A 24,731-nucleotide genomic window follows, 5' to 3' on the forward strand; every position below is an offset into this window, starting at 1 on the left:
AAATTAAATGAGTCATACTCAGTAAGAGCATGCCCAGTCAGTGAGCGACGTTTTAAATGAAAACTGTTCTTGCTTTATTTGTAAAAAATAAAGTCTAAAATCTTGGGAAAATGAAATAGAGTGAGAGTTGGTCAGTCAAGAGCATGACTGTCTAGAGAGAGTGAAAGATTAAACATGGTTGAAATATCTGGAATGTGACAATGAGGACATGAGGCTGAGCCCAGTAAGCATACGCTGCCACCCTGATAAGCAAAACCTACAGCTCTGGGTGATGAGCTAAGAAAGGATTTTTCTAATGATACACACACACACACACACAATAAGAAAGTAGGGTTTTGGAGGGCCTGAGAGTAAAAGAACCTGCCACTAAGCCTGACAACATGAGTTTGATCCTTGTGACCCATGTAGTGGAAGCAGAGAACTGACTCCAGAAAGTTGTCCTGACCTCCACAATTGTGTCATACATATGCCCCCACACCAACAAGCACACATGCATGCATGCACAAGCACAAAATACATAAATATGCGGTTTAGGGGAACTATAGTTGGGTTCAAATCTCAACTCCCCTAACCATTTATCTTCCAAACTGAGACAAGTAATTTGACCCCACCCCCAATCCAAAAGTCAAAGAACTGGAATGCCAATTAAATGGCATAGTGTAAAATCCAAATCACAGCCTCTGGCCAGAGGAGACATTCACTGGGTGAGGATGGAAACAGACCTGGGAGAAGAGGTACACACAGGGGGTCTAGTTCTGTGCCTGGGATCTAGTAAAGTAACTCAGTGAATGACATGTTCAGAGAGCAACTCTGCCTTTCTAATGCGCAATAGTGACATCCTCCTAAGAATGAAAGCGCTTGAAGCTAAGTCAATAGCTCATTAATGTCAGCTGAGTCTTCTCCATGACAGTCACAATCCTCTCTCTGTAGTCATAGCACAGTAAGAATGTGCAGCCAGAGTTGCCATTAAAGACACATGCATGAATTGCTCCCACTGTTGCTTGCACCATCACCTGGGCTGGCCATTGGTAAATGTCTATGAACCAAGGGTGATCGTGCAGGGAGCTCATCCCACATCTGCCACACTTGTTTCCATGAGATAGGAACAGTGGTGAAAGCTGCTTGGTGAAGGCCACAAGCAGGTCAGACTGCCCATGTGGAAGTGCTCTGGGGGTAATTACACATCACTTCAAAGTGTGTACAGGTGAGCAGCCGTCAGCTTGGTAGGCAGATTGGTAGCTAAAAGAATAGAGCCCTTTCTATGCCTGGCTTCAAAAGAAAAAAAAAAAAGAAGGTGGGAAGGAGGGTAGGAGGAAGAAACAAAAGAACAATGGGGATTTGATTTCCTCTCAGCTGCCACAAGATCTCTGAAATGCCAAAGTATGGGAGAAACTTAGTACATCCCACTTTGGTTTTAAGTGCAGGAAAACATATATGTTGTAAAATTTCAATAATTTTCAGATGTAGCATTTGGTGACATTAAGTACCCTGCTAAAATTGGGAGCATGGGGGGAGAGAGAAAGGAGGAGGAGAAGGGGAGTGGGGAGGAGAACAGGAGCGATCAGGAGGTCTGAGAGAGGGAAGGAATAGAGGAGGGCAAGAAAGGAGATGCCTTTATAGAGGAGGCCAGTATAGGTTTGGAGAGACGTCTGGCACTGGGGAAATGTTTGGGGTTCCAAAGAGATGACCCCAACTAAGAATCTAGGCAGTAGTAGAGAGGCTGCCTTTGATGCTAATGAGATTGATGACTAGCTTGGTTGCCATCCTAGAGCCTTCACCCAGTAGCTGATCAAAGCAGAAGCAGGCACCCACAGCTAAACATTAAGCCATACTTCAGGAAACTAGTTGTGGAGAGGGAGGAGGAATGAGCAAAGGAGCCAAGACTGTGCTGGAGAAACCCGCATAAACAGTTGGCCTGATCTAGTGAGAGCACGGAGACCCTAGTCATAAAGCTGGGGAACCAGCATTGGACCGAACCAAGCCCTCTGAACATGGATGCCAGCTAGGAGGCCTGGGCAGTCTATAGAACCTCTAACAGTGGAGCCAGTGTTTATCCCTAGTGCATTAATGGACATTGGGAGCCCATTCCGCTATGGAGGGATACTGTTGCAGCCCAGATACACGAAAGAAGGCCTAGGCCCTCCCCCAAATGATGTGAAGAACTTTGATGGTCCCCTGTGGGAGGACCTCACTATCCTTGGGGAGTGGGTGGGGTGGGTTGGGGGTGGGCATGGGAGGATGGGAGGGCAAGGTAATGGGGAGACTGATATGTAAGAGTGCTTCTAAAATAAATAAATAAATATATAAAACAAACAAAAAAGTACCATGCCAAGAGTCTTGGGAGCCATGTTAAATCTTATGTGTTAATAGGGTTAACACATAAGATTCAATAACTTTTTTGTTACTGTCTTTTTCATTGGGTAGGAAAGGAGCTTGTACAGATGTCCTGGTTGCAGATTTGTTCTTCCATAAGTTCAGTTCTGTGTTCATTTAGCAATTCCACCCTATCATCGTCACCATTCATTTCTCCTCAGCTGCTGCAACTTTCTCGTTATATGAGCAATGTTATTACTTCTGCAATGTTATAAAACACCCCCACTTCCTTTCCCATCCTCCCTCTCTACCCTTCTTTCTGAGAAGCCCTAGGGATCAAACCCGAGAACTCACACATGCTAGAGAAGCACTCAGCTATGAACTATGTATGTGCACATGCTTACATGCATGTACGCTCTCACACACACATCCTTTATTTCTTTGTCACTCTGTGTAGCACAACTCTTTGAAATAGTTGCTTATAGTTATCATCTCAAATTCCTCTCCTCCTGTTCTCTTTTAAATACACTCCCAAAGGTCCACAAAAATTATACTTGTCAAAGTTTAATGTAACCTTTACAGTATTGCTGCAAAGGTGTATTTTAGCCTTTTTCCTTACCTACCAACATTATTGGACAACATGACCCACTCCACACTTCACTTGTCATCTGGGATGCCACGCTTTCCACCAACTTTTTTTTAATGTTTGTTTTTATTTTATGTGTATGAGTGTTTGCCTAAGTGTATGTATTGCACTACATGTGTGCAGTGCCACGTAGGCCAGAAGAAGGTGTCAGAACCCGTGCAACTAGAGCTAAAAATGGTTGTAAGACACTATATAGGTGCCAGAAGCTGCACTCAGGTCCTCTGCAAGGGCGGCCGTGCTCATAACTGAAGAGACACCTTTCCAGCCCCTTCTCTCATCTTTTTTAGAGATGAACGCCCCAGGTTCTATTATTTTCTTTTAATAAACACCCTCCTTGAGATCTCATACCGTCCTGTGCCTTTCAGTACCATCTGAATGTTAATAATCTCCAAAGTCCTGAACTCCAGGCCCTCTTTCCAGCAGCCCACTCACCAGCTCTATTTCGAAACTCTCACGTTTCCTATGCATGAAACCAAACATCTGCTCATGCCCACAAAAGGCTGCTTCACTCTCAAAACTCAAGTTTCCAGTACAACAACTCCAAGGGCAAAGACCTTGGAATCACTCTTGTTATTGCTTCATCACCAAATTCCAACAGGCTGCCCTCAGCCTGCATGCAGAATCTGGCTTCTTTCTGCCTTGACCAGAGTGCCTCCATCTTTCACCTGGGTTACTCATGCATCCCCTGTGGCACCCCTCTGTACACAACCTCACATCCCCAAACTGATTATCATAAACATTTGCTGTTTCTCTGTTGACAATTCCCCAGCAACCTTCCATTTTTGCTTTATAGAAAAATGTATGTAACAAAACTTAGTTCTTTAAATTTTAATTAAAATATGATTATATCATTCCCTCCTTTTTCTTTCCTCCAACCCCTTCCATGTCCCATCCCTTGAACTCCCCCATTCCCCTTCACTCCCTCTCAAATTGATGGCCTCTTTTTCATTGTAATCGTGACATACACCCATTAGATATATACAAACATATAAATGTAACCTGCTGTGTCCATTTTATGTTACTTGTGTATATATAACGGGGCTGACCACGTGGTAGTAGATAACCATCCAGGGGGCTCATCCCTGGGACAAATTAACTCTCCCTCCCACAGCAGTCATTAGTTGCCTGTAGTTCTTTATCTCAGGGTGAGGCCCCACTAAAATTGACTATTTTAACCATGTTTTCTTTCTCCTCTCTTTTTTATTTAAATTAGAAACAAGCTTGTTTTACATGTCAATCCCAGTTCTCTCTCCCCTCCTCCCCTGCCCCCACTAACCCCATCCCATCCCCTTTCTGCTCCCCAGGGAGGGTGAGCCCTTCCATGGGGGAATCATCAAAGTCTGTCTCATCATTTGGAGCAGGGCCTAGGCCGTCCTGCGTGTGTCTAGGTTGAGAGTATCCCTCTATGGGGAATGGGCTCCCAAAGTCTATTCATACCCTAGGAATAAATACTGATCCACTACCAGAGGCCCCATTGACTGCCCAGGCCTCCTAACTGACACCTACCTTCAGGGTGTCTATTTCAGTCCTATGCTGGTTTCCCAGCTGTCAGACTGGGGTTCATGAGCTCCCTCTTGTTCAGGTCAGCTATTTCTGTGGGTTTCCCCATCATGGTCTTGACCCCTTTGCTCATCATTCCTCCCTCTCTGCAACTGGATTCCAGGAGTTCAGTTCAGTGTCTGCTTCTGCTTCCATCAGCTTCTGGATGAAGGCTCTAGGATGGCATATAAGATAGTCATCAATCTCATTTTAGGGGAAGGGCATTTAAGGTAGCCTCTCCACTATTGCTTAGATTCTTAGTTGGGGTCATCCTTGTAAATCTCTATTTTAACCATTTGTAAATGCATAATCTGGTGGCATCCAAGTATATTGTGTTGTTGTGCCCATTTCACTGAGTCTAAGCCAAAGTACTTGCTGTGGTGTGCAAAAACTTGGCATTACCTAACCTCTCAATGTTCTACCTTCATTTTGTCCTTTGCCCTGCTCTGGTTACCCTTGACATGTGCATGCTCCTTCCTATGATCTCTCCCTGGCCCCTTGGTCTGGAAACCCCTTGCCTACTTCAGGCTCTTCCTTGAGACTCATCATTGACACCCTATTTGAGTCACCCTCCAGCCTCAGCACTGTTTATCTCTCCTGATCAATTCTATTTGATCCTCACAGAAGACAATATAAATGTTATTTGTTGTGTCTATTAGCTGCTGTCTTTTCCCCACAACTAGAACGTGAGCTCCATCTGGACAGATTTTTTTTTAATTTTATTAACTGACTTAATTCTTGAAGAGAGTGCTTGACACAGATTGGTGTATTTAAAAATCTGTTGGATGGATGGATGCATTAACGAATAAATCTATTAACTTTGATTCTTTCTTGATTTTTCTGTTTAATATTTTTCACCATCATATAAACCACCATGTGAGTTGCATTTGACTTCCTGGAAAGTGAAATACATTGTGTTTTCAAAATTTCCAGTTGTCAATGGAGATAGAAAAACAAGATATGTGTATGGCATTGTCTTTCCTTGTGACTAATTATTAAAGGTTGGGTCCCACTGATGATGAAATTGGCCCTATTCATTCTATCTTTCTATTTACCTATGTATCCAGTCTTGCTTATAAGGTAGGAAAATGTTTTCTGAAATAGAATAATATATTATCATAGTCTTCAAAATACTTCAACTTCTGATCAGAAACAGACAATAAAATTTCAAGTGATTTATCAAAATGTTGTTGGCACACTTGGTTCTAATATTTACTATTGAAAAATCACCATGCCATAATAGCATGAGAATTAGCAGCCACAGCACCTTTCTGTTGCCATAGAAACCATGTTTTAAGAAGGAACCTCCAACTCATTTCTTGCTGTTTTCATTCATTTCTTTAGGTCCATATAGAATTTAAGAAGGAATGTAGTGGACCTAATGGTCAATTGCCTTTTCTGTGTACAATCTCTTAAATGCAGGGATATTGCAGAGATGTCACTACAAGCTGCAACAGTGACTTCTCATTGCTTTTTAAGTGAAAACTGGGATTCATAATCTATAGTCCCAAATCCTCCACTACTAGCATCTTTGAACAACCTGTCCCCCTATAGGTTGTGTATATGAGGAGAGAGAGAGAGAGAGAGAGAGAGAGAGAGAGAGAGAGAGGAGAGAGAGGTGGAGTGGAGCCTGGAGGTCAGCATTAGCTATCTCCCTCCATCATTCTTCACCTTATTTTTTGAGACAAGGTCTCTCACTAAACCTGGAGCTCACCTATTGCCTAGAATGGCTGGACAGCAAGCTCTGGAGATCCACCTGCCTCTGTTCCTAACCCCCACCCTAGCACTGAGGTTGCAGGAGATTTTACATGCGTGCTGGGGATTCAAACTAAGGACTTCATGTTTGTGTGGCAAACAATTTATCAAATAAGCTGTCTCCACAGCCTCTCTCCAACAATATTTTTTCCTGTGTCTCAATCTAACATGACTTTTCAGTACTCTAAACTAAATATACCCAAGTTCAAGGAACTTGCATTGGGGGTGGGGTGGGATTATTATGTCCCTATACCCATAGCACCATAACACATAAATAACTCATTAAACAATCCTTTCATATCACAGCCATAGGCTCAGTGTACACTACCTGTCTTCTCATCATCTCTGTGTCTTCTCTCAAAGAACACTCTTCCTTGGTCACTTTTCTTCCTTAACTGTGTGTTTTACCTACTTGTGGATGGAGGGAGCCTGTTCTTCACTGATCTATCTTTGTGGTTCTACAATCATCACTCATTGTTCTAAATAAGAGTGCCCTTGGCCCCACATACCTTAATAAAATTCTTTGTGCATCCACCCAATATTTCTTTGTTACTATGCTTAGAACTTTTTTGTTCTCTGTGTGATGGTCTACTTTGGTATTGACTCTCTCCCTCGGCAATCCACCAAAAGACAAAACATTGAGAGGCTTCTGTCCTATGCTGAAACCTTCAGCTAGGCGCTAAGGGTTCCTTGTGGAGTTTATAATTTAGTGTGTAAGAGAGGCACTCAAATGATCCTAATACCACTGTAATAAGTGCTAATGACAAGAGATGATAACTTATGAAGGGGAAGTAAGGGGAGCAATGAGGCTGCAAATTAAAGGGAACTGGCCTGGCCTTGGGAGAAGTCACACAATGCTTTCCTGGGAAAGTGATATTTGAGCCAACTCTCAAATGGGGGAGTTTTAGCTTCTGTGGAACAGACATCTTGCCTTCCTGACTTCAGAGCATCTGGCCCAGCACAATTTCTGACTAAAGCTGTGCCAAGCAAATGCCATAAAAAGTGTGTTTGGGTGGCACAGTGCCTGGCTAGGACCTACCCACCACCCTTTGTCCTTCTGGAGCTGAAGCTCCAACAACAGGGTCAGGTACAGATGCCCTGCATTGTTCAGATAATACATCTGAAAGATTGGCAGAGTTTGCATCACCTGAGTAGTTAATTATTTCTCTGTGTTTTGGAAGAATGGGTGACAGATGGAAGACACCTTGACAGCAAATTCCGCTGTTCCCTGCACAGGCTCCCAGGCAAGTCTGGACAGCTATCACTTTCCCAATGTGTTTTTCTGCACTTAGAGACTTGTCATTGTGAAGATGCCTCTACCTCATGGGAAAGTATCATTCCATCTGTAGGGAAGGCCCCTCTTCCATCAGCCCACAAGTGCCTGTGTTGCCTCACTACAGTTCATGCTGGAGACTCGGCCATTCTGGCGAAGCTGTGTGCCTTTTAATGGGAACAGCATGGAGCTCATGACTCACCTGCCTCCTACCATCTGCCTTTCCACAGCTCAGCAAGCGTGGAGAGCCTCGCTGCATATGAGCAGGGAGAGCAAAACTCCTGAGGAGGGCGTGGTTCGGTCTCTGTGAAGGCATCATTTTATAATGGACACCATGTGTAAATTGGAGTGGGTATTCTCTCACCCTACCCTGCTTTCATAATTTGCATGGCTGAAAAATATTACACCATCTCCACAGCAGGGAAAAGAGGAAACAAATCACACAGCATTGCTAATTAACCAAGTGGAAAGGAAGCTGGTTGTATAGGAGAGTAAAATGCATGTATGCACATGAGAGCCAGAGGAAGGAGGTTTGGGGGCAGGGAGCCATGTTTTCCCAATTCAATCTGTATTAGTCATCTAGTCCTGTACAAAGAACTATGAAGAAGACACGTACAGAGCAGCAGGCTTAATGGTGTGCTTTTAGAGCTAAGGTATGGTACAGCCCAAGGTGTAATCTTCAGCTCCACAAAAAGAAACAAACAAGAATACTTTTCAATTCAAATGACAGGGAAGTCATTCTAATAGTGACTTAAGCCATAGTGTCAAGTGTTCCACTAGCTCAAACATAGCTGTCTTGAGGAAGGTCTTAGCTGCTCAGTTGTCATTAAAAATACTATCCTGTTTCTCCAGCTGTCGATGCAATCTCTTAGCCTCTTAAAAGTCCTCCTCTGTTACCCCATATCACATAATAGATGGCACCCACACATCATGAACACATATAATCACAGAAGACATAATACAAATATCACAAGAACATATACAGAAAACACAAGAATAAAGCTGGAGAGCGCTAGAGAGATGGCTTAGCAGTTAAGAGTGTGGGCTGTTCATGAAGAAGACCAAAGTTTAGCTCCCAGCACCCATGTTGGACAACTCCCAATCACATGTAATTGTACCTCCAAGGGCATTGGATGCCTCTGGCTTCTGTAGGGAGCTGAACTTACATGCACATACACACATGATTAAAAATATTAAAAATGAATTTAGAAAAATAAACTTCCCTCACAATCTTCAGTCTACCCTGTGAACACTTCTCTTAATCTCAGTGGTCAGGTCTTGGTCACCTAGCTACAAACAAGAATAAGCAATATCCAGTCTTTTCAGCCTCTTTGGTTGAACTGTGGAAAGTAGACAAAGGAGAAGCACTGAGTAACAGCAACCCAGAAAGCATCTCTACATTGCATACTATGTCAGCTAATGCTGTCAATTGCAATGCTGTACACACTGTTAACTAAGGACACAAGTGTGATATGATCCTTAGGAATGAAACTAATGGACATTTCTACTTGTAGTTCGCTGTGAAAGGAAGGCTAGCCTCAGGTTGAAGTTTAAACCGGTGTGGACACAATTTGTGATACTCCAACTAAGGAGAAAGGATTCCATTTCCCCAGACACTGTTCAAGTCACAGAAATCAAATCTGTGTTAGAGAGGAAGTGTAGAGGGAGAGGGGAAACAGCAAGAATGTAGCATATATCTTGCCTCTTGTTGGACAATAATGCACTATTTCAATTACCAAAGCTTACCCAAGAAATGCTGACTTGAAAACATGGGTGCTGACTTAAGAGTGAGAACCAAGGCTGGGAAAGAAGACCGAAATCTCATAGAGACAGGAGTAATTAATTCCCATGCAAAGTCCTAGAACTCCCCATTTGCTTAATGACCCACAAAGCCAGTGTAACTAGAGATCCCTAAGAAGGCTAGGAAAGGTATGCATGTCCATTCTCCTGATGCCCCCACAACCAATGACTCAAAACACCTCACCTATAGTGATGCTCCTACTTTTTTTTTTCTAGAGAAACCTAGCAACTGCCACCATTTCACCAATGTGATATGCTGTGAGGTACATTTTCCAACCTTACCAACATCCTTATCTGAAGTGAAGATACAAAAACAACTTAGAGCAGACTTGATCATCAGAACAAAAGCCCAGGCCTGACTGGGCAGGGCCCGATGGCTGATACAGTTGGGCAGATGGCTCTCTATCCTTGGAACATGTTTGCGATGAAAGATAAGGCTTGACTGTATTACCCATTCATTTCCATCACCATGACTGATGTTCAGAGGCAGTACCAGTCACCTGGCCAGTACAGTGGCTCCACCCGTGGACTCTGGGACTCTCTGAGTCTAAGCTGCATTGCCCTTTGATCAAAATGCCACCCCAGTCCCTATGTCACCCAATCACACAGGCATCTCTTTTGACCAGGTGCTCTGCCCTGACTCCAGCCTGGTGTGACACTGTGGAAGACTAGGTCATAATCTCAGGACTCCCTCTGTCCCCCTAAGCCTCCCATCTTGTGAATACATCTGCCCAGTCAATATTCATTGTGGAGGTAAATGGAGACTTGGTGTAGTAAATAACTAGTGTGAAACTTGTGTAAGGTGCCCAGATTGATTTTTAAAAGAAAAAACGTCAGTCTTCACGGCGCCAACTGAGCTAGAAACAGGGTTAGCAGGGCACTGTGTTGTGAAAATTAAATCAGCACGAATAGATGGGGAGCACAGCCAATCTCAGACCACACAAGGTTTCCTTTAGAAACCCTTTAACCACATTTGACCCCAGTCACTGTTTGGGGCTTTTGTTTCTCAGTCATTGTGCACCATATCACCAACCATATAGAAAGTGGAGGAAAAATGCTTGAGGTTTTAGTTTCTTACTCAGCAGTGCAATTAGATTGAAATGAAATTTAATGCAATATTGAGTCATCTTGTAAATTTATCTATGGTGAAAGTCATATGGCCTGGGAAGGATTGATTTCTGTCAATCATGATTTGAGATGAGGCTGCCGTCACTAAGTTTGCTAGCTTGTGGTTGTGCCTGGGTCCCCTTCTTTCTAGGCTCCCAGAGTCCCCCCGTTTGGAGCAGCATGTTTCAAACACAAGAGAATGGGCATCTGTAGTCCTGGTATTTTGAAATTGGAATGTGAAGGTGATTCATGCGTTTTCTATCAATTATTAAGCAGTCATAGATGGAGATAAGTAGAGATGGATGGGACAGTGAAGTCTTCCAGCTTATACCTAGCTGCTTAGCAGTGATAAATGAGTCAGGAAACAGGAAAGTTCAAAACAGATATCAACTGAACTGCAGCAACCTCCTATACTGACCAACTTGCAAATCTGAAGTCTTTGCAAGAGGAATTGCAAGCTCCTGCCATTCAAGTCACCCTTTTCTCTTGCAAGGTTCTCAAGGACAATAGAGCCCTGAACAATGGGGGCCATTGTGAAACAAGTGAGACACATTTTATGGTCTAGGGCAATACCTTATATTTCATAATGGGTTCTAGTGGTGCTAGCTAGCGTCATGTGAATTGAACCTGAACCCTGCCCAATTTTCAGCTATTTAGATTTTAAAGGCAGACATTTCAGAGTCTGGGTAGAATGGTGCATTTACAAGTAGCTTTTGCCTTGCTGAGCATGGCCTTTTGTTGACAGTGAGCCAGGGCTCAAGCTGGAGGAGTTTCTTGTCCTCACTGAAGGCTAGAGTTCTGTCCTCACTGAAGGCCAGAAGCAGTGGAGATGTCAGCAGCACACACTAACACTCAGTAAGTCTCAGAGAGAGCATTCTAAGACAACAGCAGACAGTTAACAGTTGACTCCTGTCCTCCAAGCAAAGAGTTAAGTTGTTACGATACACTAGTTATAAGGAAGACAAGTGACTACATACTTCATACAAAGTGGCAAGTTCTCCAGCCACCCTGGGATCTGCTGTGCCTTAGCTCATGGGTGCCAATTATAGGAATTGGCCTTCCAAGCTTATATCAAGGGCTTAGCTTATTCTGCGCTTCATTTCCTGAGAAAATGGAATTGATTTCCAGTTTAGATCAATAAGTAATGAGATTGACTTATCTAAGTGAAGATGGTTATAAGCCAGAAATCATAGACACTTGACCCACAAACCAAATGCGACCCTTAGACAAGATTTGTGTGTGGAGAAGATACGCCTGTGTGAGCATGGTGTTTGTATGAGTATATGGATAAAGAGCCCCATGCATCAGAGGTTGTCATTCGATGTCTTCCTCTCTATATATATATTTTAATATATATTAAAATTATTATTTGACAATTTCATACATGTGTATAATGTATTTCATACTTACCCTCTCACTGCACTCTCTTATCCTCTCCCACTCCTACAGAACCCCTCTCTGTCCTTATTTTTTGAAACCTTGTCTCTCACTGATCCTGGTTCTCACCAATTGGCTAGACTAGCTGACTAGTAAGGTTCCAGAATCTCCCTGTCTCCACCTAGCACCAGGATTGGAGATGGGCACTGCCACACTCTGCTTTTGTGTGAGTTCTGGGAACACAAGTTCAGGTCTTCAGGCTTGCACAATGAGCACTTTGCCCACCCAGCTTTCCCCTCAGCCTACAGATAAGATTTCCTTCATTAGCCCTGAGCTTGGTGGTACAGATCTGTAGTGCTATATCTCAGGGAAAGGAAGTAGGGAGATGTCAAGTTGCAGACTAGCCTATGATATATCTGATACCATGTCAAAACCTGAACTACCCAGAAAGAACCTGTCTCATAACAGAAAAAAATTGTTTTTATTGTCATATGTTGAAAAGAAAATATAGCATCATAGAATTTAAGATGTTTCCATTAGGATCTAGATGTCTGGATGATAATATTCCTCAAAGACTGGGGACCTCAGACAGCGTGTGCCCTGTTACACCTGTTCCCCAAAAGGGACTACTTTCTGTGTTCCTTGCTCTGTTGAGTTTGAACTGACTCCTGATAAGGCTGAAATAAAACTTGGACTGTGGTTAAGTGTGCCTCACCTGCAAGCAATGAAGGCTGATGACTTACTCTCTCTACTTCTGCACAAAGAGTGAGAAAAGACTGTATATCAGGTGAAAAATTGTATGCCACTTTTCTGACTAAAGCTGGCATACCGAGATCTTTGTAAAGTGATGATTCAAGTGCAACATGTGAGACTTGAGCTCCTTGGGACTGTTGCTGAGGCTTTCCACCTTACCCTTGCCTTTGCTGCCATAGGCTCAGGCTTCAGCCAGTCCTCCATCAGAGGCCACAATCACAATTCTTTGCCTCTTTTGTTCTTCTTCCTTTCCTCTCTTTTATGCTCTTACTTCCTTATCTGTAAGCTCATCTGCTCTCTCCAATTGTGGAAGCTGTGTGGAAGAATGACTATGGGAGAATTAACCCCAGACATTTTTTTCCCTAAAACTAGCCCTAATAAATCCAGTCGTGGGTAATTCACCTGTCCTTGGGCCACCAGGGTAACCAGAATATAAGCTGGGATTCTTTCTGCAGCTATAGATGCTCTGAGTTCCTGGTGCCTGCACCTTTCTCTGACTTTGTGACACTGCCTTTCTAGTACCCTGTACTGGAAAAGGATGTGCCCTGCAGAGGATGCTCTGGGATTATGCAAGAGGGGAGGACCATGGTGACACTGCAGCAGTAGTGGGGTGTCCCAATGACCTCTATGCTCTCTCCTGGAATTGGCATCAGTACCAACATCCTCAGCCCGCTTCCGTCAGTGCTCAGGCCTAACCCTGACCGCCACGCTAACACCTGTTTTGTGGGACTGTCTTGCCTGGACTAGGGGGCCTGTGGACAATGAAAATTAGCAAAGAAAACCACCATTTCCATCAGGGAAAAAAATCACTTTCTCTTCCACAAAACAAAGGGTATGAATACACTTGCCTTGCCCCTCTGTTCCCCTCAGGTAATCCAGGAGCAGCCCACAGTGCAGTGGGGGCACCTAGGAAATTTCCCAACTGCTGCTTCAAGTGGTACTTAAAATGCAGAACATAAAACCCTGTAAATTCCACCGCACAGCCGGAGCCCTAAGCCCTTAAATGCACAGAAAAGTGTGTCTATTATCTACCCTTTCAAAGTAAGTGTGCGCTTACTTAAATTGCTTTTGTCTTTTTTCTTTTCAGCTGACATTATCTCTACGGTAGAATTCAACCACACGGGAGAGTTACTAGCGACAGGGGACAAGGGGGGTCGGGTTGTAATATTTCAGCGAGAACAGGAGGTAAGTGTCAGCCAATTGGAAATTCTCATTTTCTTCCCTTTTTGAGAGGAGGCCTCCCACTGTGCCTTAATCCCCACGTGTCTGTCGCCCTTAACCTTGCCTGCCACTTTGCTCACCACATAAAACTGCCAAAAAGTCATTAGCATCCATAGCAGTTCTAAGTTCAAGCCCACAAAAGCACCTCAAAGAGGGTTCTCCCCTGGCAGAGCCTAATCCTTCTGTATGGTGAACACTGGGAAACAGCAGCTGTTCTCATCTGACCTGCAAAATTCCACAGGTGCCTGTGGAGGAGCAAACTCCAGCTGTTGTCTTGGGATCTATCCTGGTGTTGAAATTCAGGCTTCCTTCATTTCAGGTACTGCAGAATTCATATAGGAGAGGAAAATAGCTTCATTTGACAACGGTAGTAAAGAGGGCATGTTGGGTCAATAGAGAAGAAATTGATATTCAACCTGCCAAAGGGGTGAAATCCTCCAAAAGGGCTTCTTGGCCCCGCAGACACATGTTAGTGTGTGTCCTGGGAGCTGGGTGTGTTATATCATGCCCATGTCTATGGCTGGTTTCTTCCTGGGGCTTGGTTTCCACTAGAAACCATCTCTTTTCCACATAAATTGAGGATACTTCCCCTCCCAGGCCTGTTTCTGTTTTCTCGGAATGGAATCATGGCCCGATTTGGTTTCCTTGGCCTCTCCTGGCACACTGTAGCCCCTCCAGCAGGGTAGTCTGTATTCTAGCTACTCGCCCATCTGCCACTGTCTTCCTCTGAGATCCACTGGGCACTGGGGAGGTGTGGGGGAGGCCCAGTGTTAAGAGGAAGTCTCCACAAGAGACTTCCCAAGCAATTTAATGCCCGCTTTGTGCCTCCAAGCCATTTGCATTATACCTCCCCCTCAAAAGAGGAAAACCTCATTTAGGGGTGATATATTTGGTAATTGCACATTATTTGCAATTAATTTCTATAAGGGTTTCATAATCCCTCGGGGTTCTGTGTAAATTCAAGAGCTCGGCATTAAATCAGGCACCCAGCCTATTGCATTGGCCCCTGAAATATGAAAATGTAGTTGGCAAGTAAGAACTAAATCGCTCTTTGTGACCTGGAATTTTTCCTGCTTTTTCCAGGGCTGCCTGGTGCTAATTGGTCTGGCACATGGTATACACACTTGACAGTCTGATTTGGATGGTAGCAAATCAGCCCTCTTAGACATTTTTTGTTAAGGTGGACCGGTCCTCTGTGAGTAAGCAGGAGAGTGTCAAAGATGTCGGCATCTGAAGTCCTTTGAAAACTGATTTTCAAGTCTCCAATTTTAAAAAAAAAAATCCAATTAGGTTCACAGCTATGATTAAGGGGAACTGGAGGAGCTATTTAGCATAAATTACCCAAGGCTGCATGTTGCCAGTAATATTCCACCCCACATTTTCTGCTAGCTATATATAGGTTTCACCTATTTTCATTTACTGGGAGGTTTGGGAAGCCTGACTCAGTAGGAGAATGATGGGGGCACACCTTCCAAAGCAGTAGAGGTGGCTTCACTGGGACAGAAACATCAGTGAGGATGAGGATCAAGTAGTTCAGTGTTAGCTTCTCCAAAATTTGGGGCTCAGATGCCTACATGGCTTGCCTCACAAAAGTCATGTGATATCATTTGGGGCCAGTGACTCTTTAATAGTATTCTCACTCCCAGAAAAACTGCTCTGAAGGACCTCAGTCCTCAGTGTCTACCCACTCCAGTCTCAGCAGATGTAGCCACTTGTGGACAAACTGCAACATGCCTTCCAGTGTCCTGTGTCCATCTGAGACCCTAGAGTTTTAATTGAGCCTTTTCTTTAAAAAGTCAAACTTTGATTTAAAATATGTTTAGTGAAACCCAAATTTTAATTTTTGAACAAAATTTCAAAGCCAATTCTCACGACTTTGGGTAACATGGTTCTGAAATACCTGCAAATACAATCTTCCCTCTTCTCTCTTTTTATCTTTGTCTCTGCAAGAAGCTTTTTCTTCCTCTTCACCTTTTTCCATAACTTCAGGCCCTTGGCTTTGTGCTCCAGTGTCTCATCATTTATTTAGTTCCTGCTGTTTGCACTTTGCATAATTAGTGCCATGGGAAAGACATAGGTAAAGCCCATCATTCTCCTTGTGATACAGATGGCACTCATGTGCAGATGGCCCTTTCATCACTATACTGGATAAAAGTGGAGGTGGGAGGAACTGATGTCCAAGTCTGCTCATAAGTGCTATATGACCTTGGAAGAGTCACTTATGTCTCTGAGCCTCCAGGGTCTATCTCCCAGCTTCTCCTACATCTCAGAGTCCATGAGGATTGAAAGTTGCATTTGCTACAGCTTTTGCACCTTTCATAGGAATTGATATAATCATGTGTGAGCATCACCCTGGAATGGACCATTCAGCATTTCCTGAACTACACAAAGATTTGAATATTAGACCTTCTATTTGTATTGGCTTCAAAGTCTTGCCCTATTTTAACTTGTTTCTTTTCATTTTCTCTTTCTTCTCCTCCTCCTCCTTCTTTTTTTGACAGGGTTTCTCTGTATAGCCCTGGCTGCCTGGAACTCTCCTTGTAGGCCAGGCTGCCTTGAACTCATAGAGATCCACCTGCCTCTGCCTCCTGAGTGCTGGGATTAAAGATGTATGCCACCACACCATATATACATATATATTATATATATATATATATATATAATATATATATTATTTACACTTTGTGTTAATATAATTTAAATATATAATTTACGTGTGTGTGTGTGTGTGTGTGTGTGTGTGTGTGTGTGTGTGTGTGTGTGTGTGTGTTTCTAACCAACAGAGTGCATGCTTTGGGGACCAGTAAACTAAGCTGAATCTATGGCTGCAATGATCTTGGCCTCCCCACACTGTGATGTAGCCTGCCAGCCCACCCCTACTGGCTTCACTTAAAGGGAAAACAGAGTTGGCACTTGCTTTAAATGGTTTCATTTTCTGTGTGTGTTTTACCACCCTACAGAGTAAAAACCAGGTTCATCGTAGGGGTGAATACAATGTTTACAGCACATTCCAGAGCCATGAACCCGAGTTCGATTACCTGAAGAGCTTAGAGATAGAAGAAAAAATCAATAAGATAAGATGGCTCCCTCAGCAGAATGCAGCCTACTTTCTTCTGTCTACCAACGGTATGTGCAGGTTCTTTTTTTCTTTTTCCTGTTTGATATTTTCAGAGACTAGACCTCTAAGTCTCCCTTAGCCTCAATGTTCCTCCATCCCTTGTGGGCTTGTGAAAAACTTAGAAACCCTGTTTGTAAGATGCCTAGCAAAATTCAGAGTGCATACAGAGCTGGACTCAGTAAATAGTAGCTATTCTTTTTATAAACAGCGAATTTATGACCCAGTTTTTGTGGAACCTGTTATCTGCAGTTTCCTAATGTAGATTGCTTGCAGGTGTTTGGGGAGTGTGACTTCCTGTCTTAAGATTCATCCATGTTATTCTGGGAATGCATTTCAGGAAACTTGACACGCTGTCGGCATTTTGAAAAATAGTTATTAATCCCTGAATATATTTTGGGGTCTGCAAAACAGATGTCTGTGTATCTGAGAAAATCAAGTTCTGAGCTGGGAGCACAAGACCAGAGGAGCTCGAGATGGTCCCCAAAACTGCACAAGATACTTATCTGCCTTCAAACTCTCCATAACCTATATGTTTAGGGAGAATTGATATAGAGAAGAGAGCATACTGGCAGGTGAATAAAGGCTGGTCACATATTCACTCCATGAGTGAAGTTGCCTACATTCTTGTGTGTGGGGGGGGGCGCAGTTTGGAATTCAGTCACTACTAAAGAATGCTAATGGGAAACGATAACAAGACAATTCAAAGAGAAAATTAAAGACCATTGCCCAAGCAAAGAGGTTGAAGAATGATGCATTTCATTATGTGTGTGAGTCTGTGATGAATATATGCTCAAATATCACTTAAGATTCTCACATCGAGAACAGAAAAATGCAGGCAGTGTCTATAACACAACCAAGCATATATTCTTTTTAAAGAAGAGGAAGATACAGCAAAAGGCTTCCCATTACTAAGCCTTGACTGAGCATTGTGAGCCACTTGTAAATTGGTTCCTTTTGTTGTTTTAATTTTCAAAGTATGTACAGTGAGTCATAGGTAAATCTCATAGGAAAAAAAAAAGAGACAAAATGTAATGTAGTTGATCCCTTAGTCCCTCAAATGTAGAGCCAGTGGACCGATCTAAAATGTGACAATTCTAGATTAGCTGTTTGGGAGTTATCCAAGCATGCCTCAAGATAATCAGCTCTCTACTTGTCTGATTTTTTTTTAAAAGATTGCAGTTAATTTCATTCCTTCTTGTAACTGTATTTATTGTCCTGTTTACTCTTTGCAACCCCGATCTCTTGGATATCACATCACCTCATCTTATTTCCATTTATTCTCTTGTGATTTTTTTTTCTGTTCAAGTCTCACTCACAGACTTTGTTGTCACACTCTACTATGAAAGAGACTTATGGTGGTTTTTGATGTAATTACTTCAGTAGCAGAAAAGTGTCCAATTGTCTTTCCATAGCTAGATTACATTATATTATGAAATTTAGCCTATTGATTATTGCAATAAAATCCAAAGGCTTATTAACTACTTTGTAAGGGGGATGGGAAAGAAAGTGAAATTCAATGAAGATTAATTATATAGCATAATGTTCTGTTAATTGAGTTTTTAAATAGTTTTTTGATTAACAAGGATATTATCTTCCCATTTGGGATGCTATTTCACATGCCAACTGCATCTCAAAAATGACTCTTCTAAGTAAAATCCCCATGTTCTTATGAGGTTTTCTTTTCTGTACTAATATTAAGGTTGAAAATCTCCCCCTTAAGCCAAATAGGTTAACATTCAAAAATTAATGGAAGACATTGGGAATTACTATATAAAAGAGAAAATGAAGATAAATGATAAGGTTGTGTTTAAAGCTGCCACAAGTGATGATAAACTACTCAGAGAACAAGGCAGAAGAAAGAAAAAGCCATTTCTCATATTAACAGCTGCATGTTCCTTGGAGTTCCCCCAACACACACACACACACACACACACACACACACACACACACACACACACACACACACACACACACAGCTTCAAGATTCTAAGTCAAATGAAAATTCTGTGATAATAAAGGCAAGTATGACCCCCCAGGCAACACAACCTTGGAGAACTGGATTGAATTCTCCATCAATTATCTTTTTGGAAGGAAAAGGTACTAATCTCATTAGTTGAGTATAGTAACTAATTCTGCTAGAATATGTTTTTAACTTCATAACTTCTAAAGAAAAATAAAGCTAGTATTCCATTGAGAAATAGACCTTGATGTTTTTGCCACACAAAGACACATTACTCTGCTTGGGTTACTTCTCCTGCCTGGCTGCTTATGGTGAGAAAAGCACAGTACTGTGGTGTTCATTGTGAAAATTAAAAAAGGACCCAGACACAAAGCAAAGGCAATGTGTGTTCAGGTACAGAGAGAGCTACTGTTAGTGTCTTTTAGAGAAAAAGATGTAAATGATGTACTACTTACAGAAATAGGATCTATTCTACAGGGTGTTTTTAAGCCAGATTTTTAAATTTAATAATATAGCAACAAGAATATTTTCCTAACTGATATTTTATTAAAATACCATATGGTTTTTAATGACTGCATGTTGGTTGCTTGTATGGTTTGATTCTTCTGTGTTTTAATGACTGCATATTATTCCCTCGTGTGATTTGGTTCTTCTGTGACTTAATTATCAGTCTCCCACTATTAGGCTTTTAGTTTACAAATTCTAACTACAAATTACATATCCTGTAGTGTAATATATCACATGTAATAGATTCTATAAATATAGTATGTGGATAGCTGTTGGTATCAATATACAGCAAGCAAAATGCAAACATCACCTATATAGCATAGTGCTTGTTAGAAAGTGCTTGTTAAGCAAGGACATAGTGGAAGACTATGTACATAGTAATCTTTGTCCAAGTTTTTCTTTTCTAACCTTTCTGCTCATTCTCACTTTCCAATTACAATGCCATGAACCTATTATATAACAAAAGGAAAATGATTAAATATGTAACTTAGTATACATAACATCATTGTAGTTCCTAGCCCCAAAATACTGCATACAGAAAATATAGGAGTTTACACAAGAGATGGTCATGGTGGAGCACACCTTTAATTCCAGCACTAGGCAGGCAGATGAATGTGGTCTCTGTTCCAGGACAGCCAGAGCTACATAGGGAGACCATATACCAAAATCCAAAAGAATATATACAAAATGCTGATCATGGATTATCCCTAGCTGGATGTCATATAGGCAACTTTTATCCTCATGTTTTACCTATGACTTCTATTTTCTCTATGGAACTTTATCATTTGTAATATGAAATACCAAGATAAAATGCCTTGCAAATAACTAGACTTGGACACATTTCAAAGCCAAGAAACAGATATATTTCGTGGTGAAATTCACTGGCTCATGGGTTGTTCTCAGCCACAGCTGATGAAAAGCAAATCAACTGACTTTATAAATATGGTCCATGTTTAACTTTCTCACTCTAAAAAAGCAACTTCACATGAACAGGATCTCAAGAGAGCTTGGGATAAGAGGGATGTGAGCACAGAGCTGGCAATTTCTAAATTAAGCCCACAGCTGGGAAAGGCTCTCCTCCCAGCACAAGTCAGGGTTAGCGCATAGATGAGAATGCATGGGTCCCAAAAGGGACAGCCTTGCCACACATGAGAGTATAGGCTTGGAAACCCAAGTAATACCTAGGGGTATGAAGATGATTTTTACTAAAATATCACCATTGCTGCAGACAACCCACAACACAGTACTTTTGAGACCTCTCAGGTCAAGACATGAAGTCGTGATCTACTGTGAGGTCACATGCCTTTGCTGGCAAGAATGGTCCGCCCAAGGTGAAGCAGTTGGGAAGTGATAGTGTGGAGCCTGGTGATTAGTGGAGGAATGAGACAGGACAGAAAATCAAAGAGTCCCATTAAAAGCAGTTTAAGATGTGTAGATAGATGTGTAGACATCCTTGTGGAATGACGCTCAAGGCGAGAGCGTAACCTCTTATTACTGCAGAGTTGTGGCTCGGCATGCTAATTCTAATGACAGCTGCTATTTAGACACCATTTTGAGAAGCCCAACACAGTTAAACATGTTGATTCATTTCATCCTAAAGTCCCCATAAGAAAGATGCCATTTCTGCCAGTTTAATGAATAAAATGTGTATAGGGTGACAACTGTGTAATATTTAAATATGTGGGTGTATGTATACTGAGACTGAGATTTAAGTGGCCATTCTGCACTTCCTTGTTTCCTCATGATCATTCTCCAGGACTGTTTTCTATGTGCCTTCTCACAAGGACCATAGTCCTTGGCCATGTGGCTGTTCAGTGAGAGGAGGGGGGAATAGCTCTTCCTATGTATGGAAGAGAAGATTTATTGTAGATATGCAGGAGAAAAACAGCCAAAGACGGAGGCAGAGACATCTAGTAGAATCTAGAATGAAGATGGCCAGACTGAGCCAGGCCATGTGAAGAAGGACAGAGAGGAAGAGCAAGAGAGTAACCACTGACCAAGAAATGGCAACCCAGTCAAGAGACTGGCACAGCAAAAATGGCTGAGTTAAGTAGGGGCCAGAGAATCCTGGATAAGGGTCAGCCCAGCCCCAGGTTTGGACAGTTCAGGGTAGAAACAGGGTGTGCTAGCCAGGTAAAGACTAAAGGATGCTGGGAGAGCCTGACAGCCAGAGTCTCCTTTCATGTGTCAATAGACATCTTAGCTCTTTGTCCTGGGTTTGAGATCTAACAGCTATCTAAGGCAGTAGTGGGAACTGGGCCTTACAATATCTCATATGAAATCCTTTCCAATAGAGACAAATACAGAGAAATCAAGTGTACCCCTGCATTTCAGAAGGAAAGGTAAAGACAAGTACAGACTGCAAATGTGTGATCTGATAAGGAAAGTGTTAGAGGCCATATGGCACACAGACAAGACTGGCTTAGCCAAAACATGTTTTCTAAAAATATAGAATTGAAAGCCTGGGTGGGGCATGCCTCATCCGTTCCCCAGAGTCCCAAATCCCTTCCATCATTACCTTGAGCTGTCAGCACCTGGAGGCATTGGAGTTCTCATTTTTTGTTTCAATGCTATAGCAAAGGACAGGTGTCATCAAGGGACGCAAGATGATAGGACAATATAAACTATAGTTTATCACTGGAAATTATCAGGAAGCAGCAAGAAGAAAAAGAGAGAGAGGAGAGGAGAGGGAAGGAGAAAGAAGAGAGGAAAGGAAGGGAACAGAGGAGACAAGAGAGAGAAGGGGAGAAGGAAGGAGAGAGAGAAAGGAGAGAGGTGAGGAGGGAAGAAGAGGGGAGAGGGAGAGGGAGAAGAGACTGGAGTGAGTGGTACTCAGGGCTTTACATTGCTAGGCAACTGAGTTATGCCCCCAGCCTGATAAAAGCATTTTGCTTTATCTTTACATCATTTTATTTCCCTCAATATAAAAAGTATACTCTTACAGAGAAGATATCCATTCAAACTAATATTTATTTGTTATTGATACTGATATTACTGAGCCCCAGGTACCACTAAATACTGAAAGTACAGTGATGAACAAGACAGATAAAACTTCAGAGATTTCTAGTGACAGATGATAGATAGACAGACCGACAGATAGCCAACTCAACCAATTGATAGGGAAGTGTACTGTGCAGAAGAAAAGGGAGAGAGGGGAAGAAAGAGGACATGGTCAAGGACAAAGAGAGAAGAAAGAACGGGTATAGAACCATTTTATATAGGTTCTGTATAAGTTACTCTGAGGTTGGGACATAAAAAATGAGTGAGTCATATGAACAGTTATGGGGCCTGGGCAGGTAATTCATTGTCAGAGAACTTTAACCCTAAGTGCCAGATAGATTAGATTAGATTAGATTAGATTAGATAGAAGATAGAAGATAGATTAGATGATTGATAGACAGACAGACAGACAGACAGACAGACAGACAGATGATAGATAACAAAGGGCTTTCCTGACAGAGAAGGCACAGTAAGTTCAAAGGCCCTGAGGCAGAAGTGTGCTTGGTGGCCTAGGCAAAAGAAAGAAGCCCTGTGACAGCAGCACAGGAAGTTTGGGGGCAGGGTGGTCAGCAATGTGAGAGTGCTGAGGAAGTCAAGAGTGCACGGTTATGGAGGGCTATTGGGGAGTCTGGTGAGAACAGTGTCTAAGGAGGGTGGATGCTAAAAATAGAGATGGTTACTTCCCAGAGTGATCGTGAACATGAAATTAATTGTCCATGTACTAATAGCTACATAGTGAACTCTATATATGTGACTATTCTTATTCAATTTCAGTCAACATTTTTATTGAATGTGTCAAATTAAAATGTAAGGTATATGTTTAAAAGTGAATCATCAGACAAAGCCATTTGTCCCAACACAATCTGGGTTTTTGTTTTGCCTTGTGAGCTTTTCCTTCAGATGGCATGAGATTTATGCAGGACATCACTTTCAATAGCTGGCTCCGATAGCCCTCCTTGCCATCATTACCTTCACCACAACCCCCACCCTCACCCCATTGCCCATCCCTAGAGAAAGTGTCCTTGCACTGTCATCCTGACTTCTGGTTGCCCTCCACAGATAAAACTGTGAAGCTGTGGAAAGTCAGTGAGCGTGATAAGAGGCCAGAAGGCTACAACCTGAAAGATGAGGAGGGCCGGCTCCGGGATCCTGCTACCATCACAACCCTTCGGGTGAGTGTTGTAGCTGTTCCAGCCATGCCTTTTGGCAGCCTGGGCCACCAGAGGAAAGGGAATTCCCCCCTAAAGTTGGACATGTGCTGATTACAACTATAATATGTGGTTGAAGGCACTGGGCAAAGCCTCAGCCTACCATGTCTAGTGGCAGATGGAGGAATGGGAAAGATGCCAGGCCCTAATGACTACAAATCCATGCTTCTCCTTTGTCCCTAAGGACTTGCCACATGGCCACTGCCATACGTTACAGTATTCTTAGTCTGTCTATTCACATTATCTAGCAAGTCTTGAACACCTTCTGTAGTTGGTATTGTAGGGGCACAAGGCTACAGGGGAGGTGGTTGGAAAGTTTGCCCATGAGAACCCAAGCATTCATATCTAACAAACCTGGCTTTGAACTCTGCCACTTATCAGAACCTTATGTGGCTATTATATTTGTCAAATGTTGTTCTTGTGCTATTTTAACTGACAGATACTATTTAAAGGATGAATTGTTTATTTTAGCCCACAGTTTCGGAGATTTTGTCCAGAGCCAACTGGCTCCATTGCTTTTGGGATGTGCTGAGGAATTAGTAATGGCAGTAATGGCATATGGAGAGGGGACTCACTTCATAGTGGTCCCAAAGCAAAGACACAGACAGATAGGATGGAGCCAAAGACAAGATACCCTCTAAAGACACATCCAAGCAGGCCGGGTCTTCCAATATTTCCACCAAATTATGAACCCAACAACAGACTAACTATGGTTGAATAAAGCCTGTTTCATCCAGTAACCTTTTTGATGGTTAGATTCTCTACCACGTGAGGACCAGGCCTTCTACATATGAGATTTTGGGAGAAACTGCATTCAAAACACAACATTCTCTTAATCTTCTTTAACTTGAGTCAGACAAGTTTCTTTTCCATTCTCTACCTGCAACACTGGCCAGAAGTCCTATTGTCTGTGAACTGGTAAAGGTGAAAGGCAAGAGGTGAAAGGTCCTTCCCCTGTGGCTGTTACACTCAGCATGTGTGTAGACTTTGCTCTCAGTCTGTGTGGCTTCCTTGGGGCCCTCCAGATGTGCATAGCCTGGTGAGGAGGGGGGCATTACAACACTCACACTCAAATGGCCCTCACTCTACACAGAGTAAGACAAATGCACAGACACAGAGAGTCGTTTGGAGGTCAGGCCTTAGGAGGAGGTGTT

At 42.5% G+C, this 24,731-nt stretch overlaps 1 protein-coding gene across 2 annotated transcripts in view; it reads left to right on the top strand.

The window, feature by feature from the left end:
* Positions 1-24,731, top strand: part of Ppp2r2b (protein phosphatase 2 regulatory subunit Bbeta) — a 403,524-nt gene that overhangs the window by 297,400 nt on the left and 81,393 nt on the right. For both annotated transcript variants that reach the window (XM_027397983.2, XM_035440155.1), the window contains 3 exons: positions 13,651-13,748; positions 16,745-16,910; positions 23,429-23,541. In XM_027397983.2, coding sequence (XP_027253784.1) covers positions 13,651-13,748; positions 16,745-16,910; positions 23,429-23,541 — 377 coding nt within the window. The remainder of the gene's footprint in view (positions 1-13,650; positions 13,749-16,744; positions 16,911-23,428; positions 23,542-24,731) is intronic.

This window comes from Cricetulus griseus, chromosome 2 (assembly GCF_003668045.3).
Source record: "Cricetulus griseus strain 17A/GY chromosome 2, alternate assembly CriGri-PICRH-1.0, whole genome shotgun sequence".
NCBI lineage: Eukaryota > Metazoa > Chordata > Mammalia > Rodentia > Cricetidae > Cricetulus > Cricetulus griseus.